The 19,933-nt window shown below is 36.9% G+C and overlaps 1 protein-coding gene and 1 pseudogene across 1 annotated transcript in view; both read left to right on the forward strand.

The window, feature by feature from the left end:
* Alms1 (ALMS1 centrosome and basal body associated protein) overlaps window positions 1-19,933 on the forward strand; it is a 146,751-nt gene that overhangs the window by 88,391 nt on the left and 38,427 nt on the right. Inside the window, exons 17-21 of the mRNA XM_048352749.1 lie at window positions 9,139-9,368; window positions 10,174-10,302; window positions 15,346-15,516; window positions 18,029-18,151; window positions 19,542-19,712. Coding sequence (XP_048208706.1) covers window positions 9,139-9,368; window positions 10,174-10,302; window positions 15,346-15,516; window positions 18,029-18,151; window positions 19,542-19,712 — 824 coding nt within the window. The remainder of the gene's footprint in view (window positions 1-9,138; window positions 9,369-10,173; window positions 10,303-15,345; window positions 15,517-18,028; window positions 18,152-19,541; window positions 19,713-19,933) is intronic.
* Window positions 323-1,997, forward strand: LOC125356771 (annotated as a pseudogene).

Here is a 19,933-nt window from a genome sequence, read left to right on the forward strand (position 1 = left end):
AGTTGGATAAGAAATGTATATGCCTTACATATGAAACTGTAACCCCTCTGTACTTCACTTTGACAATAACGAAGAAGAAAAAAAGAACTGCAGTTTTGAAGCTAGAGTGGGCAGAAAAGTCTGAGACTCCTATCTCCCAAATAACCAGAGAAAACCAAGGCTCAAAGTGTGGTTCAAGTGGTTGAGTGACAGACAAGGAAGCTGTGCAAGTACATGGCCCTGAGTTCAAATCCTGGTACCAAGAAAATAAGAAAAAATTTAAACAAGATCATTAGGAATGAAAAGAAAATAATAGATGATTGTAAAAATGAAGCTAACAGCAATGCCGTTTGCTCACAATGTATTAAATGCCAGGATGATGAATGCTTTTATTACTTTATTTAGTATAATCATTGGGAATAGATAGGATTACCTCAATTTTAGATGTTTTAAAAACTTAAGAGACAGAAGGGAATTTAAGTGTTTTTGCCTTAAGATTGCACATGGCCATTTCATGTGGGAGGTGGATTTGAACCCGGGTTTGTCAGACAGTGTGCATGTATAGTTCTACTTGTTGGCTTTGAGGAACTTCCAAATGGATTTCTGTAGTGGCTGGATTAACTGACATTCACAAGTATAAGGTTTCTTTTTTCCCCTCTTTTTTTTTCCTGAACTGAAAGCTTGAACTCATGTCCTAGGCATTGTCCCTGAGCTTTTTTGCTCAGGCTAGCACTTTGCCATTTGAGTTCCACTTCAGGCTTTTTTGGTAATTAGTTGGAGATAAGAGTCTCCTGCTCTTGCTGGCTTTGATATAAGTCTTATATATAATATAGATCCTTAGTTCTCAGCTTCCTGAGTAGCTAGTATTACAAGCATGAGCCTCCGGCTCCCCATTTAAGAGTTTCATTTTAGACTCCCTTCTCGGGGCCACCACCGCCCCCCTCCCGGTGTGTGCGGTGGTGGGGAGAGGGGGAAGCGAGGTGGGGGGCGGGGAGAGGTGGGCAGCCAGAGGTGGGCAGCCGGACTGGGCTGGAGGGGAAGTTGTGAAAGTTGTGTGGACTTACTATTTGTTAGAGGAGCTGGAAACTGTCCTGAGTGTGGCACTCCCCTTAGAAAGAGCAACTTCAGAGTAAAGCTCTTTGAAGACCCACCTGTTGACAAGGAGGTTGAGATTCGGAAAAAAGTATTAAAGATATACAATAAAAGGGAAGAAGACTTTCCTAGTCTAAGAGAATATAATGATTTCCTAGAAGAAGTGGAGGAAACTGTTTTCAACTTGACCAACAATGTGGATTTGGAAAACACAAAAAAGAAAATGGAGATGTACCAAAAGGAAAACAAAGATGTCATTCAGAAAAGTAAGTTAAAACTGACTCGGAAACAAGAAGAATTAGAAGAAGCTTTAGAGGTAGAACGACAGGAAAATGAACAAAGAAGATTGTTTATACAGAAAGGAACAACTGCAGCAGATTCTCAAAAGGAAGAATAAACAGGCCTTTTTAGATGAACTGGAGATTTCTGATCTCCCTGTTGCTCTGCTTCTGGCTCAACATAAAGATAGATCTACCCAACTGGAAATGCAACTTGAAAAACCTAAAACTGTGAAACCTGTGACATTTTCCACTGGTATCAAAATGGGCCAACATATTTCATTAGCACCTATTCATAAGCTGGAAGAAACTCTATATGAATACCAATCGCTGCAGATAAGAGACTTGTGGGCCACAAGTTCGTGAGTGTGAGATGTTAGGAAGACTTGGATACCTAAATCATGTGAGAGCTGCGTCTCCACAAGACCTGGCTGGAGGCTATACTTCTTCTCTTGCTTGTCACAGAGTGCTACAAGATGCATTCAGTGGACTTTTCTGGCAGCCCAGTTAAACCATATTTCTCTCTATATAAGGTTTGGACCCTAGAGCACAATCAAGGGACTAGAAAAGCAGACTTGCAGAATTATAGCAATCTACAGCTGCACAAGAGTACCACTACAGAGCCACTGTTAAATAATTCGTAAAGAGAAAATTTCATATCTAAACAGAAATATAAGTGATTCATGTCCATGAAAAAATTTGTTTACTTACATTTTTCTGAGAGACTGAAGCAGGGAGAGCCTCATATGGTGGGCGAGAGGAGTAAATAATTTGCTTATGTTTATTTGAGGGTGACAGACTTATAAAATCTTTTTTAAAAATAAAACTAGACTTTAATAGTAAAAAAAAAAGTTTCATTTTAAAGGTCTAGTAAAATTTGGTAGTGAATCGATCCAAAGTATTTTCTGATGACCCTCTGGATCTCATTGCTATCTCTAATTTCATTAACTTTGTTCTCTCTTGATTCCTTTAGCTGTAAATTAGACAAACTGTTAAAACAACTTATTTTATTCTTTGTATGTGTGTATGTGATTTTTTTTAGGTCTCCATTAGTTTCTGTCCCGCTCTTTATTATTTTCTCAATCCAGTAATTTTCAGTTTGGCTTGTTTTTGTTTTCCTAAGAGTATTGAGTTTTCTACTTTTGAGATCTTTTATTTTTTAATATAGGTGCCTTATAGCTATAAACTTTCCTCTTATAACTGCCTTTGTTTTATCTCACAGGTTCTAGTATATTGTATTTTCATTTTCATTTGATTCTAGGAATTTTCTGTTTCCTTCCAGATTTAATCCATGATTGGTCATTTAAAAGTATATTGTTGGGCTGGGAATGTGGCTTGGTGGTAGAGTGCTTATCTAGCATTCATGAAGCCCTGGGTTCGTTTCCTCAGTACCACATAAACGGAAAAAGCCAGAAGTGGCACATAGCTGAAGTGGTAGAGTGCTAGCCTTGCGCAAAAGTAGCTCAGGAATAGTGCTTAGGCCCTGAGTTCAAGCCCCAAGACTGGCAAAAAAAAAAAAAAAAAAAGAAAGAAAGAAAGAAAAAGTATGTTGTTCATAGAGTGGGCATTTGGTGTCTCATGTACTTGTAATCCTAGCTACTGAGGAGGCTGAGATCTGAGAATCATGGTTTGAAGCCATGTGTAAGAAAAGTATATGGAATTCTTACCTCTAGTTAACCAGCAAAAATCCCCAGAAGTGATGTGGCTCAAGTGGTAGAGTGCTATCCTTAAACGAAAAAGCTGAGAGACAGTGTTTAGACCAGGCCCTGTATTCAAGTTCCAATACTGTTGTATACACACAAGTGTATAGTGTTCAGTCAGTCCCCCTGTGTTTGTATAGTTTCGATAGTTTCATGTTATTTGTGTCTTACTTTGATTCTGATATGATAAGATACCCCAAACAACTTCAGTTTCTTTGTATTTGTTAACAAATACAGATCTTCATCTTTTCCATTTGTTTCCCTTTCCCTTCCCACTAATCATCACTACTATGTTTCTCCATGGTAAAGAATCTGTGAATATTTCATCTGACCAAAGATAAACATTCTGGCTCCTCCTTTAATCCCAGCCATTAATATGCTCTGTTTTAAGTAGGTCACCATATAGCATGAGAAAGTGAACAAGCTAGAGATTGGTGCTTAGATCTCTCCAGCCCCTTTCTTGATGGTGCTCCTTTTGACTTTAAAATAAAAATTTATTCTTATTAATGTTGTACAGAGGGGCTACCATTTCATCAGTCAGGTAATAAATACATTTCCTTTTTTTTTTTTTTTTGAACAATGTTACCTTTCTTTTGACATTTGATTGAGAATCTGATGGGGTTTTAGTTCCTTATCTTGGAATTTCTCCTTCGGGTATTAGGTATTTAGCCTCTTCTTCAGGAAACTTCAAATACAGCATTATTCCCCTTTTTTTCTTTTTGGCAAATGTCGTTTTTAGAAGAGCTAGTATGGGTCAGAACCCTTGCCATGTAATGGAACACAGACTCATTTTTAGAAGTAGCCTTTGACAGGCACTGCTGGCTCACACTGTAGTCTTAACTACTAAAGAGACTGAGATTTAGAGGATCGTGGTTCTAAGCTGGCAGGGAAAGAACAGGAGAAAGTTGGGCTGGATGGAGATGTGACTTAAGTGGTTGCTTAAGTACCAGCTTTGAACAAGAAAGCCAACACCCTCAGTTCAAGCCCTGGTACTGGCATAAATTATTAATTTACTAACTAATTAAAAATAATCTTTCTTATAGCCTTTGCCCAGTTCTCCAATGTTAACATCTTACATTTTCTTAAAATCTTATTGAGTAGTTTACAAAGAGGTTACAATTCTATAAATCAGGTAATGAGTATAATGTATCTTGATTAATGTCACCCCTTTCATTATTGTCCCCAATCTCTCCCTCAACTCTTCCCTCAAGTTACATAATTCAATTTTTACTTAATGCCTATTGTATATAATTGCATTTGCATTTGCTCATTCTTGTACCCTTCATTCATGTACCCTCCCTCATATTGTCCCAAACACATTTCTGCTTCCTGATATTCATTTTCTTAAACTGTTGTTACTTTGGACTACTCTCCTAAGTATACTATCCTTTATAGTCAGTTTGGGTCTATATACATAAAACCTTGTATATGTTTGTATTTTAGATCTAGCTTCCACATATAAGAGAAAACATGTTCTATTTGTCTCTCTGAGTCTGACTTACTTAACATACTTTTTTCTTTTTTTTCTTTTTTTGCCAATCCTGGGGCTTGGACTCAGGACCTGAGCACTGTCCTTGGCTTCTTTTTGCTCAAGGCTAGCACTCTGCCACTTGAACCACAGTGCCACTTCTGGCCTTTTTCTGTATATGTAGTGTTGGGAAATTGAATCCAGGGCTTCATGTATACAAGGCAAGCACTCTTGCCACTAATCCATATCCCCAGCCCTAACATGCTTTTGTCTAGGTCTGTCCATTTCCCTGTACCTGACATATTATTCTAATAAGTGAGTAAATTTCCTTTGTATACATGTACCCTTTCTTGATCCACTCATCCGTTGTAGAACATCTGGGCTGTTTCTATACGTTGACTGTTGTGAATAGTGCTGCTGTGAACATGGATGTGCAAGTGTCTTTACTGAATCCTGACTTGTAATGCTTTGTTTGGGTAAATGCCAAGAGTGGTATTTCTGGATCTTAGGGTAGGCTTATGTTTGTTTTTTTGAGGAATCTCCAAACTGCCAGAGTGGTTGTACTAGTTTACATTCCCACCAACAGTGTAATAGGGTTGCTTTTTCTCCACATCCTTGCCAGCATTTTTTACTGTTTGTATTTTCGATGATGGCCGATCTTACTGTGGTGGGATGAAATCTTAATGTTGTTTTGATTTGTGTTTCCTTTATGGCCAGGTGTGTGAACATTTCCTCTTGCATTTATTGACCATTCTTCTGAGAAGTCTTTCTTTAGCTCCGTTGCCCAGTTACTAATTCAGTTAGGATTTTTTAGGTTTAGTTTCTTAGGCTCCTTATATATTCTGGATATTTAGGCCCTTGTTGGATGCATAGCTGGTAAAGATTTTCTCCCTTTCTGTATGCTGTCTTTTTTGTTTATGTCCTTTGCTGTGCAGAATTTTTTTTGATGCAGTCCCATTTGTGGAGTCTCCTATTTGCTGAGCCGTGAAACTCCACTCAGTTCTTGCCTATGCCAATGTTCTAAGGTTTCTCCTATTGAATAGAATGAATCTTTGGGAAGTAATTAGATCATAAGAGTATCTCTTTTGAGTGGGAGTCGTGTCTTAGAAGAGGACTTCAGGGAACTACAAGTCTTTTCTGCCAGGTAAGGACAGGGTTAGAAGAGTTAACTATGAAGCAAAAAGCATAAAATATACCAGTGCCCTGCTTTAGAACTATGTACAGTAATGTTTATATGTCACCCAGCATATGATACTCTCTTATAGCAGCCTGAATAGACTTAAAGCAAGAAGTTGCGGGGGTGAGGTGGGAGGGGGAAAGCTTCTGCTCTAGCCAAATATGTGTTAATATGGAAGTGGCTTTGAAAGTCTGTAATGGGGAGAAGCTAGAAGAGTTTTTTAGATATACACTAAAAAAGGCCTATATTGATTGCTGTTTACCAACAGTCAAGGTTAATTTTGATGCATGCTTAGAGGGAAAGAAAATTATCAAGATGTGATAGAAAGTTCATGGAAATACAGGCTGCAAATGCTGTTCTGATGAGGCTTCAGAAATAAGGAACATGGCTGGATACAGTGGCTTGGACCTCTAAACTAATTCATGTCAGCCTAGACTAAAAAAAGAAAAAGATTATGAGTCTTTTATCTCAACCAATGGCCGGATGCAGTAGCCTACATTTGTCATTCCAGGCTATAGGAGAAGCACGGTGGCTGGCTGTAGGGGTGCACAACTGTCATCTCAGTAATGCCAGTAAGCACAGATGGGAGAGAAACACAGTCCATCCTGGCTTAAGCATAGAGCAAGACCATAATCTTGAAAATAACTGATACTAGGAGAGTGGCTCAAGTGTTAGATCATCTGCCTTGTAGATGTGAGTTCCTGAATTCAGACCCAAGTACCACAAAAGTAAACAAAAAGGAAGAAATGAGGAACATACTATTGTGAACTGGAGGCAAGCCATTCCTTTTTTTACAAGGTTGAATTGTGTTTTGTGTCTTAATTTTTTTAATGGAAGGTTTGTTTTATAATGAACTGACAGAAGAAATTTGTAAGCAAAGTATTGAAGGTACAGTTTGAAAACGATTTAAGGATGGAATTTTAGAGCTAGGAAGTATGGTTCAAGTGGTAGACCTCTTACCTAAAGTGAAGCTCCTAGTTCATAACCCCAGTACTCCTAAAGAGGAAAAAGAATAATGGACTTGTAATTTTTTTAAGAAGCAGAAATTCAAAATTTAAGAAAACTTCAGCTTTTCCATCTTATAAAAAATGTTAAAAGTGTGTTTGTAAGAGAACACGCAATAGTGTGGCCATTTGGTAAGAAGATGTAAGGTGCTACCATCATGAATATTGAAGAAATGGGACTGGGAATATGGCCTAGTGGTAAGAGTGCTTGCCTTATATACATGAAGCCCTGGGTTTGATTCCCCAGCACCACATATGTAGAAAATGGCCAGAAGTGACACTTGTGGCTCAAGTGGCAGAGTGCTAGCCTTGAGCAAAGAAAAAGAAGCTAGGGACAGTGCTCAGGCCCTGAGTCCAAGGCCCAGGACTGGCTAAATAAATAAATTAATTAATAAATAATATTGAAGAATTGTCCCAAAGGCATTTCACATGTCATTGGCACTATCTATGGCCCAGAGTTGCAAAGGCCTTGAAACAGAATAATTTCAGTGGAGAGATGACAGGCTCCAGGGGACCTTCATGTTGACTGCCCAGTACTGACACAGGTTCTGCTATCTGCCCTCTGTCATCTTTGGTGTGACTTTGAGGACTGAGTATTGCATGTGCTCTCCTAACAACATTGTGGTGTTATAGATGCCATAGAGAGCCACAGAGCCCAGGCAGGAGGTCACTGTGAGAGCAGGGCCATAGAGAGACCCATCTCAGGCATTGTTTAGCAGTCATGGGGACAAGGCTACCCTAAGGTACCAGAATAATAGAGCCACCTGGGTATAATTCCAGCCCAGGAGAGCTACTCATAGAGTCATCAAGGAAGTAGATCTGCCACACAACTCTGCATTAGAGGTGGGATTGCTCAAAGCTGTGGGTTCAGAAGGCATGAACTTTCACTCCAATGCGGACCCATAACTTAGAGTAATTCTCGAGATTTAGAGTTTGGGACTTTATTGGGACTCCTTCCTTCCCATCCCTCCCTTTCATTTTTCCCTATTGGAATGAGAATGTATATACTGTGCCTGACCTACCATTGTATTTTGGAAGAACATGGTTTAACTTCACAGGATGACATCTGGGGAGCATTTGCCTCAAGGTGGAATATACTTTGAATCTATCCATATCTGATTAAGATAAGACAATGCTCTAGACTTGATTTCAGAGTCATTGCTGCAATAGCTTTGGGATGTAATTAATGGATTTTGCATGTGAGGAGGACTGAAGTTTGATGGACAGGAAAAGAATGCTATGGTCTAAATGTTTATGTCTCCAAAATTCATACACCCAAATCCTTATTATGATGAAATTTGGAGATGTAGCCTTTAGAAAGTGATGTGGTCATGAAGGTGGGTCCCTCATGAAGGGGATTTATACCCTTACGACAGGGAAAGAGACTTAAGGAAGCTACCTTGTCTCTTGTATATATGGGAACATGGAGAAAAGACACTGTCTATGAACCAGAAAGAGAGTTCTCACCAATGCTTTGATCTTATACTTCCCATGCTCCAGAAATATGAACAATAATTTTGTTATAAATAATAAGTAAATGCCACACATAGTATATAGCATTTGTTATAGCAGTGCAAACAGACTAAGACAGTTGTCATTTCTCTTAGTCTACTATGATATATGACAATCTTTTATTCTTTTTAACCTTGGATAATGTACTATTAGATATTTTCTAGGTAGCTCTTAAATTTGGGTTTGGCTGGTCTCAGGTTTGGGGAAATAATATTGCAGCCGAAGTGCCCCTTTTATGTCGTACAGGAAATGATACCTACAAGTCATCCCTGGTGATGTCAGCCTTCATCACTTGGGTAAAATAGTGTTTTCCAGTTTTCTCCACTGTGAAGTTACTGTTACCTTTATACAATATTCCTTGAAATTCAGTTAATACCAGCCTAAGTTCAAGGAGGTAGGTAAAAATTAAACATGACCACTTTTGTTGGGAAGGTGTCTACCTGTGTTAGTATTCTTTTAAAGCAAAATTTGCATTTACTCCCTAGCTATTATTTTGATGATTTATTGGCTCTGTTCTCATTTAGTATGAATTCTCTATAATCTTAATATATATAGCTACAAATTTGAGAGATAGGTATTTATTTTGACCATTTATTTACTATTCTCTTATATAGCTATAAATTTGAGAGCTTCTGGTTTCTCTTGAGAGAAGACTGTTATTTCTTTTTGAACAGTCCAGGCATTTAGCCCTGTCTTTTATTTCATAGTGGCCATCTAGTAATTAAAAATAAAATTATTATTTCCCAAGTTAATTATATAATGTATTATAAATTGAAAGTAGGTTTTAAAATAAAACACATAAACACATTTTGATGTGTTCCTAAGAAAATGAAGGGCATTGTGGAAATATCTTAGGAATATTTGAGATTACTGTGTTCACAAAATATTTATGGCCAAGAATATGATCTGCCATATCTTCTCTTTTCAGTTCACAAGAACAGAGTAGGCCTCCCTACTGTGCTTCCTCTGGAAAGTTATCATCTGATGCTGTCACTCAGATAACAACAGAAAGTCCAGAAAAGACCATGTTTTCATCTGAGATTTTTATTAATGCGGCTGATTGTAAAGAACCCAGCACCCAAAAGCCGCCCAAAGTTCCTGTGAAGTTTGGTTCATCGTCTTCAGTGCAACAGATTAGTCCGTCTCATGGTGCAGATGGTAAGGGTTATTGAACCAAATTTTGCATGTAGTTACCTTAAAAAGTTGTCACTGATTTTTATTAAACCTACCTTTAATTCAAGCATTAGGATCTAGATGATTATTATACCCAGATTATTATATCTAGATGAATATTATATTGTAATAGGATTATTATTGTATCTTTTATTTACATAGCTACGAAGAGAGTATTTTAATTTCTTGTAGAGTTAACATGTGAAACTCATACTACTTTTAGTTGACTTGTTTTTGTTTAATGATTTTTGCAAAAATGCAGATAATGTGCAATAACTTAAAAACAGGCTAACTCCTATAATCCTAGCTACTGAGGAGGCTGAGACCTCAGGATTACGGTTTGAAGACAGCCATGAGACACTTCCAATTTACTACTAAAAAGCCAAAAGTAGCTGAAGTGATAGAGCACTAACCATGAGCACAAAAGCCCAGGTCTTGAGTTCAAGCCCTAAGACTGGTACCACTCTACCCCCCCAAAAAATCCACCCCCCATCCTCCTACAAAAACAAAACTCATCTTCTCAATGAAACCTAATTCTACCAGGATTTCTCCTGTATTCCTAATCTTCCACAGTATTTTCTGATTTTTTTGTATATCATTTATAATTTATTAAAGTACCATATAATTTGCTTGTTCAGTTTATGTGTTATATAACTTCTGCCTTGATTTCAATTGAGTTCATTTATGTACCAGAAATGTAAAAATTGCCTGGCACATCTTGTTATATGGTATGTAATCAATAAATTAACAGCTGTTTTCTTATGAATCGTTCTGATCTTTACCTCCTTAGCTCAGCCTGTACTATTGCCATACAAACCATCTGGTAGTCAGAAGATGTACTATGTTCCACAATTAGAAGCAATCTCTTCATTTCCAGAATGCAAATCATCAGATACTACCCTTGAGAGCTCACATTCAGGTATTATGCAGAAATTATTCAGAATTTTATTGTTTGAAATTTAGTGTTGACTAGTTGATTATAAAATGATAGGTGAAAATTTGGGGATCTTTAATCCCTGTGAAATACAAAGCTCTTCATGACTTGGTTTGATTCAGATGGGTAGTGAGTAATTTAATCCTGTATGCGGTAAACCATTAAGCAATTAGTAAATATTTGGTGAAAATTATATGGTCAGTTATTTGCTTCAGTTAGTGGACTCCATCTAGGGAAAAAGTTTCTAAGCTTTCTTGGTTCATAGTGTCTTTAATATTTCTAGTTTTTCCCTCAAACTGCATATAGTAGGTGTAGAGTTCCTTTTCAAGTAGCTTCTGGATACAGAGAAATTCTGCTTTGATCTAACAGCTTAGCAAACAAAACGACTTATTTTTGGCTGTGGTTTTTGAAAGAAAATAGTTCAAAAATAAGTATAGTTACAGCAGTTACTGATGGTTTGTTTATGTGTAGCCATTGGGCACTATACCACTTTCCCTGTTTCAGATTAGACACTGCCATTCTGATTTCTTGTTTTTTATAATAGCAACAACACAATCTACCTTTTCAAAGATTTAACAGCATTGAAAAGGACAGAACACTGTCCAATGTTGAAATTTTGAGCTGCCAGGAACTTAACTGTTCATAGAATACATCCTAGATAGAGTTCACTAACTGAAGCAAATAAATGACTATATAATTTTCACCAAATATTTACTGAATATCACTGTTTCCCTAGAAATTAAAAATATCTTTCAGCATCTTCCTTTTGACTTCTTCATTGGGGAACCACAAAGTAGAAAGAGCTCAATAAGTGCTATCTGTAAAATGTGTTTGTTTTATTTTGATTCCTTTTATTTTCTCTTTTTTCTTTTTCTTTTTCTTTTTTTGGGTACTGGGGATCGAACCTAGGATGTTGCACTTGCTAGGCAAGCGCTTTGCCACTGAGCTACATCCCAGCCTGATTCCTTTTATTTTGTTTTGCTTGGTTTTGTTTTGTTTTGAAGTATACTGAGTTGGTGTGGTGTGAGGGTTTGATTGAGAGATAACATCTTGGGTATTCTACAGGAGATAACTTAGTTTGCTTTGATATTCTCTCTCTCTCTCTCTCTCTCTCCCTCCTTCCCTCCCTCTTTCCCTCCTTCCCTCCCTCCCTCCCTTTTTCCCCCATATATATATATATATACATATATATACATATGTCATGTGTATCTATATCTCTATATCTATATGAAAAGGAGAAGTTGACCTAGCAGTAGGCAGACTTTTTTTCTTGTTTCTTGTTTTACTAAGAGACCAAGCAGTATCTTTTTTTTTTTTTTAAGATTCTTCATTACTACATATTGGTTATATGGGAGTTGTATTATGATATTTCCACGTATGTGTACCATGTACTCAACCTTCCTACTCTGACTCCCTATACACTTGCTTCTTAAAACAATTTTAACCGAAGATCAAGTAATTTCTTTTTTTTTTTTTTTTGCCAGTCCTGGGCCTTGGACTCAGGGCCTGAGCACTGTCCCTGGCTTCTTCCCGCTCAAGGCTAGCACTCTGCCACTTGAGCCACAGCGCCGCTTCTGGCCGTTTTCTGTATGTGTGGTGCTGGGGAATCGAACCTAGGGCCTCGTGTATCCGAGGCAGGCACTCTTGCCACTAGGCCTTATCCCCAGCCCAAGTAATTTCTAATATCAACTGTACTAAAGCCTTTGATATAACCTCTAATTTTCTACTTTGATAGAGATGAAAGAATGAACCACAAAAATGCTCTTCAAGTGTGCATATTAGTTCTATAACCAGAATTCAAGATGTTTTCATTCCTTGACTACAATGATCTTGGCAGGGTGGGGGGCACACATGCACTAATACTTGGGTTTGAACTCAGATCCTGGACACTGTTTCCCCTTAGTATTTTGCTCAAGTGGTGCTCTGCCACTTGAACCACTCTACTTCAGGCTTTTTGGTGGTTGATTGGAGGTAAGAACCGCATGGACTTCCTTACCTGGGCTTGCTTCCAATTGTGATTCTCAGATTTTAGCCACCAGAGTTGCTTAAGATTACAGGTATGAGCCACCAACTCCTGGCTGACTGATTTTTAAATGCACACTTTCCAGAGGTGAAACAGGCTCAATTTATTGTCAGTAGGAAATTCTTTGATCCTTCCCATTTTTAGTTTTAAAGACATTAGTTTCAAAGACAGAATATCTATAGATAATAGAATTGTAGTCAAGTGTCCTAGTACTTTTTGTTCCAGTACTTCTAGTGTCTTGCTATTTGTGTATGTTTCTGAGATTTCTATCTAGTTGAAGAGACTAACTTAAAGATGTAACACTGGTGGGTGATGGAGAAGAAAATTACTCATTGATATGGTGTCTTATACTATGGGAAATACATTGCTACTAGAGTGAAAAAATAAGAAACTGTACGTAATCTGATCCCAATATATGTTCAAGTTTGTGTTTTTTCCATGTTTTTCTAATTTTTAAAACTAGGTTATATATGTGTGTATGCGTGTATTATATGTACTCTATATGTATTATATTATATTATATATATATATATGGTTTTCTGGTAGCTAATCCTGCCTGGGCTGGCTTTGAACCACAATACTCAGATCTCAGCCTCTCGAGTAGCTAGGATTACAGATGTGAGCCTGTAATCTAAACTGGAGCCTGGCTTAGATTATATTTTTTAATGACAGGAAGCTATTAGTTAATATTCATTTGTTTTTTTAACCAATAAATATTAAAGTTGTTAGTTGATTCCAAGAAGATCCTGTTAATAGGTGCTACATTTACAAGGGGTATACAAAGTTACACATGGCCCCTCCTAGTCTAGAGTTTAAATTCAAGGAGGGAGATAGTCATCAAACAATAAACTGTAACAAATAGTAAATGTTAAGGACAAAGTTCTATGAGTAAAAAACAAGGGAACTCACTTTGATTTTAGAAGATCATTCCTCAACCCCCAAGGTATGTATAATCTATTTTCTCCTCTTCTGGGAGACAATTTTTGAGCTGAAAAATAGAGAATGAGGGCAAAGAGTGGAGGCAAGATATGTTGTGACCACTGTGCCTCAAACCCAGAAGCCATTTGATAAAAGAAGGTAGAGTGGCAGGGTGCTGATGGCTCATGCCTGTAATCCTAGCTGCCAAGAGGTGAGATCCTCAGGATTACAGTTCAAAGCCAGCCTGGGCAGGAAAATCCATGAGACTTTTTTTTGTTTTTTGGCCAGTCCTGAGGCTTGACAGGGCCTGAGCACTGTCCCTGGCTTCTTTTCGCTCAAGGCTAGCATTCTACCACTTGAGCAACAGCGCCACTTCTGGCTTGCTTTTTTTTTTCCCTGTATATGTGGTGCTGAGGAATCAAACCCAGGGCTTCATGTATGCAAGGCAAGCACTCTACCACTAGGCCATATTCTCAGCCCACTCCATGAGACTTATCTCCAATTGATCACCAAGAACATAAGCCAGAAGTAGAGCCCTTATTGGTCATGGACAAACGTTCAAGATCATATCTGAAAGATCACAGGCAGAAAGGGTAAGGAATATGGCTCAAGTGGTAGAGGCCGTAAGTTCAGATTCAAGATGGAATTTTTTAAATTAGTTTAAAAATGAAATTGGCTTTTTATTAAATACCCTTGAATCAGTCAGTAACCCACTGCATAATTGATTACTGAATAATCTGCTGCTGGCAAATCAGTTGGTTTTGATAAGATAACCAGACCCAAGAACAAGGAAAAAGAATAATTACTCTCCCACCTCATATACCAGATTGGTTAGCATGTTATTTGCTTGTAAGGATTAAAGAAAAGGCTTACTTTTTCTTCCTATTTTGTTGAAATGGTCATTTTCAATTGGTTGTTGCAAATCTCACTTTTAATGGAAAATGGTCTATTTAGGAATATTTTCCTCCTTGAAGTTTTTATTGATTGCATAGTGCTTAAACATGAGTGACTCCATTTTGGCAGGCCTACAATGCATGAGCTTAGTCCGAAACAGTGCCCCTCCCATAAGATGTGTTAAATAGGTTAATGTAGGTGGGTAAATGTAGGTGGGTTAATGTAGTGGGTAAATATGATTTAAAGATAGGTGTAAAATTATGCACAGACATGTAAACTATATTAAAGCATTTGGACTTTAGTAAGCATGTGTGGTTTTATTTATACTTACGAGATTGATTCTGCCTGTGTGTTGAAATGACTTGCAGAAGAAAAGTCAGAGAGTCAATGTAAAGAAGGACAAAGTAAGTAGAGGTACATGTTTGTTAGAAGGCTGTTGCTAGTAGCATCTAGGGTTAAACTGATATAAATAATGGACAGGATCACTTGTAGTTTGAAAACATTCATCCTTTACTTGGTGATGGCATATGGAAAAAAGGGATAGGAATAGGAAAAAATGAGAAACTGGATGAGTAGAAGTGCCATTTGATAAAACAAGGTGGTTGAGGAAGAAGCAGTGAAAGGTGAACAAAGTATCTGCTTCCTGTAATACAGGGAATCCTGCATTCAAAAAGAAAATCTGTTTCATAGAAGACAATTCTGTAATTACTACAAACCCTTGTATATCCAGAAATGTTCTGTTCTGTTCTTTTCTTGCTCCCCCCCCCTTTTTTTTATATTGAGCTTTTAAGTTGGGGCTTCACACTTTCTAGACTACAGCCTTTTTTTGCTTTAATTATTTTTAGGCAAGATCTCATACCTTTCTGCCTTTCTCCTCAAGCCAGAAAAGCCAATTCTTCAGTCTCCAAGTCATAATCCATTATCTTCTTCCTTCAGAAACTTTTTGGAATGCTGAAAGTAGTCTTCTTCCTGAATATAATGCTTCACTTTTTATGTCTTCTCTCATGTCATTTGCTTCTTTGCTGGCATTTATTCCAAATGTCTGATAGCTTTAGTTTGGCTGACATATCCTAATTTACTCTCTAACACTCTCATCACAGATTTTCCTCTTAAGGCAATTTCTTTAGAATTCCTTATCAACTTGAAGTCTGTGTTAGTACTGATGTTATTTTCCCCCCCCCACATTTTTATAGGATCCAATGATGCTATTGCTCCAGACTTTCCAGCTCAAGTGCTAGGCACAAGGGATGATAATCTCCCAGATACTGTAAATATTAAACATGAAGAAGGGATCTACAGTAAAAGGGCTGTAACTAAGGCATCTTTCTTGGTTGGGAAAAAGCCCTTTCAGAAAGGTGATTCAGGTAATGAGATTTTGTGTATTTTGTGACCTGTTTCCTCCTTTTCATTCTGAGAATATTGTGTAGTCTTTATCCTTTTACTGATTCATTATGAACTCTTTTTTTCTTGATATTATATTGGGCATATACAAGAAAGTAAGATATTAATATATTCCTTTGAAAATGTTACAAAGAGCTGTGCACCAGTGGCTCATTCCGGTAGAGTATTGCTTGGAATTTGACAGGCTGATGTGTAAATTTTATGGGAAATTAAAAAATATGGATAAATGATAAGGTAAGGGAATTACTATGCCAGACATCAAAACTTATTCCATACGTAGCTTTTTTAAAGTATCATTTCTAAAAGAGTAAACAGAAAACAATTGAGATCCTAAAATACATTTTGAATGTAGAAGTTTAATATATACCAATAGAGTAATATATAGAGAAATGAAGATAAGCTATTCTCTAGGGCTTGGATAGCTATCAAATACCAACTTCATGATGAACAGAAAATGTATTCTAGGCATATTCAGTGTAAAAAGGAAAACTTTTTTAGAATTTAGATAGTATATCTTTATGATCATGGGTAATTTATGATTTCTTGAGACAAAACATAAGATCCTAGAGAATAAAAAACAAATATATGAGGTTTGTTAAATTTTTCAATGTTAAAACAAAAACTTTCATGCATAAAAGACATTATAAATAAACTAACAGATGAAACAGACTGAGGGGCAGGTGCTGGTGGCTCATCTCTGTAATCCTGGCTGCTCAGGAAGCTGAGATCTGAGGATTGGTGTTCAGAGCCAGCCAGGGCAAGAAGTCTTTGAGACTCATATCTTCAGTTAACTGCCAGAAAACCAGAAGTGGTGTTGTGGCTCAAAGTGGTAGAGTGCTATCCTTGAGCACAAAAGCTCAGAGATAGCAGCCCAGGCTCTGCGTTCAAGACCCACAACTGACAAAACATAAAAACCGAACCATACCACCAGACTCACAGAATATTTGCAGTCACGCAACCAATAGTAAATTTTATAAGACTACAGTGTAATGCTTTTCAGTGTAAAAATTTGGAAACAGCCTAGTGTTGATGATATGGTGAGATGATACGATAATCAAATAGTAGAATAACACTGAAAGTCAGAGTCACATATTGATTTCACTAAATCTCTGAATCATGAATATTGAATACAGTATTGAACCTTTTGACCTTTTGTATAAGATTCATTTGAAGAGGTACCAGGAGTTTGGCTTAGTGGTAGAGTGTTCGCATAGCGTGCCTGAAGCCCTGGGTTCAAATTCTCGGTACCACATACATAGAAAAAAGCCAGAAGTGGCTCTGTGGCTCAAGTGGTAGAGCACTAACTAGCCTTGAGCAAACAGAGCTCAAAGACAGTTCGTAGGCCCTGAGTTCAAGCCCCAGGACTGGCAAAAAAAAATTAATTTGGAGATTATTATACCTTATTAATTGGTTAGTATTATTGCAATTTATAAAAAATTATTAAGCATCCTTGAGATTGAGAAACCCTAAATTCAATGTAAGATTTGAGAGGAGAAGCATTATTGAGACTTAAATAAGAATTATTATGTCTGTAATGTTTTATTAAGTTTAGTTGCTAATATCTTCATTTTATTCACTTTATTATGGTATTTATACCTTTGGTGTGCCTAAAATGTCTTAATAACATTTAGCTAAGTGTTATAAATATTTCAGAATACATTTAGATCAAATAGATTAGCAGTATTGAAGTCATATTAAGTAGGAAAACACAATGACTTTAAAAGTAAAGAGTAGCATAAGTAAAACTTAGACGGATTCTTTGGTTTTAGTTATCTCTGTTGTCTTTTTTATTTCTTTGTTGAGAAATAGGCATAGAGATAAAAACAGTGAAGTGTGACCAAGAAGAAAGATGTAAGAAAAAATTTTAGACAGATTCAAAATAACTACATGAAATTTTAAAAAAATATATGAGAATACTTTTATAAATGAAATCTAGATGAGGTGTTTTCTTGGATTAAGTGAAATACCAAAATTGACTCTGTAGGGGCTGGGGATATGGCCTAGTGGCAAGAGTGCCTGCCTCATATACATGAGGCCCTGGGTTCGATTCCCCAGCACCACATATACAGAAAATGGCCAGAAGGGGCGCTGTGGCTCAAGTGGCAGAGTGCTAGCCTTGAGCGGGAAGAAGCCAGGGACAGTGCTCAGGCCCTGAGTCCAGTCCCCAGGACTGGCCAAAAAAAAGAATTGACTCTGTAGTAGACAACAGATTTTTTTCTAGTCCAGGAAATGTTTAAGTCTACTTTTCACTTTGAAAAACAACCAGATCTATTCTTTTTTACTTCACCCAACTATCAAAAAACATTAACTTGTTATACCTAGAAAAATAGGGAAAACTCCCCAATTCATGTCATGGTTTTATATAATGAAGTCTACTGAAGTGTGTTATGAGGGTGAAGACAGATAAGAGTTATTTGTGTATTGTATACATAATATTTTCCTTCTCTATGGAATCTAATGATGTCATTGTTCCAGAGGCTCCAATTCAAGTGCCAGAAATTCTCTCAGGTAAAAATAAAGAAGAGATATTTAGTCAAAGTGTTGTGACTAAGATTGCCTGGCCTGAAGGAAATGAATGTTTGCAGAAAAACACTGCAGGTAACTGAACAGAATATTCTTGGATAACTTTTGAATATAAAACACATTAATCACATTGTCAGAAACTTATTTAACAAACTTTTTGTCTTTATTGATAAAATAATTTTGATATACCACAAGGTGGACACTCTAATACTGTTGTTAAACCTCAACCTTAAGAATTTAACTTGTTTACTATTGAACTAGCTACTTATTTTACTTTATCAGGATTTTGCCGATTAAAAATGCCCATAATAGTATATTTAAATTAGAATTCACTTTGGCCCTTAGAGATGAAAACAAAAATAAAACATGGCCTTGAAGAAACAGAAGCATGCCAGGAGCCTTAATCCTGGCTACTCAGGAGGCTGAGATCAGAGGATCCTGCCAACCTGGTCAGGAAAGTTCATGAGACTATGTCCAATTAACTACCAGAAAACTCGAAGTGGAACTGTGGCTCAAAGTGGTAGAGTTCAGGGCCAGTGCCCAGAAGATCCAAAGGAAGGGAGGAATGAACAGAAGCATATCTTTCTCATAAAAATTCAGGGACAGACATTCAAGGTTGGCAGAGTAGCATAGCAGGGAACAATATTCTTTTTCTTCTGTTGCCTAAACATTTTGGTGTTCATTCCCCAATGGTAGCTATTAGCTACAGTATACAAAAGCATATTTATTTTTAAGGGTTCTTTTAGAATTTACATTTACTGTTCCACTTACATCCTACTGGCTAGACTTGGTTACAGACTTCGGTCACACGAAGCTACTTTTTTTTTTTAATGGCTGAATAAAACTCCTTTGTGTACATATACCATATTTTCTTTATTTGTTCATGTGTTGACAGGCTCCCTGGTTGATTCCATAATTTGCCTTCTGAGACTAAAGCTGCTATAAACCTGGTGCATGATTTATATATTCCTTTTGGTGAATACCTAGGAGCACGTGGTTCTGTGTTGCTGTTTTGTTTTTTTTTTTAAGGAAATTCCAAAAATATTGATTTGTATCATGATTGAACTAATTCATTGGTCTGTCCCCACCAACAGTATATAAGGAAGGATTCCTCCTCTTCTGACACATTTCCCAAGCCTCATAGCCTCATCAGCATTTTATTGCTATTTATTTTTTAGAATCTCAGTGCCATTTTGACTTGCATTTTCCTGGTATCTGACAGTGTTGAATTTTTAAATTGTATTTATTGGCCTTTCATGTTTCTTATGGGAATTGTCTGTTCTATTCATTTAACTAATTTATTGAATGACTTACTTGTTCTCCAGTTTATACTATTTTCTAAACACATTTGGATTGACCACATTTATTTTTCCATACCAGTAAAAATACTTTTGATATAATAGAAGCATTTTAAGATTTTTATCAACTTCCAGTCTTTATTAATGTGTCATGTTTCCTCTCTTAGATTCCAGTGATACTACCACTGCTGAGGACTCAGCTCAAGTAGTAGACAAGAAGATTGAAAACCTACCAGAAACTAAAGCCTTTAAACAGAAAGAAGAAATTCATATTAAAAGAACTGTTTGTAAGGAAGCTGGGCCAAAAGAGAAAGAATCCTTACAAATAGATATTTCAGGTAATGCGAGTGGGGTGTGTGCTCCAGTGCGTGTGAGGACTGGTATGTGTTTCTTTATTTTTCTGATGGGACTATAACTTCATGGTTTGCACACACATTTTTCTTTTTTTGCTTAAAAAAACTCAGATCATTTTAATGCTGTGTTATCTATGTGGACATATATATTAGTTTGCAAAATAATAGTTACTTCTGGGAAGAGATATAGCAACTTAGAAATAGGA

The sequence above is a fragment of the Perognathus longimembris genome, chromosome 8, assembly GCF_023159225.1.
Source record: "Perognathus longimembris pacificus isolate PPM17 chromosome 8, ASM2315922v1, whole genome shotgun sequence".
Classification (NCBI taxonomy): domain Eukaryota; kingdom Metazoa; phylum Chordata; class Mammalia; order Rodentia; family Heteromyidae; genus Perognathus; species Perognathus longimembris.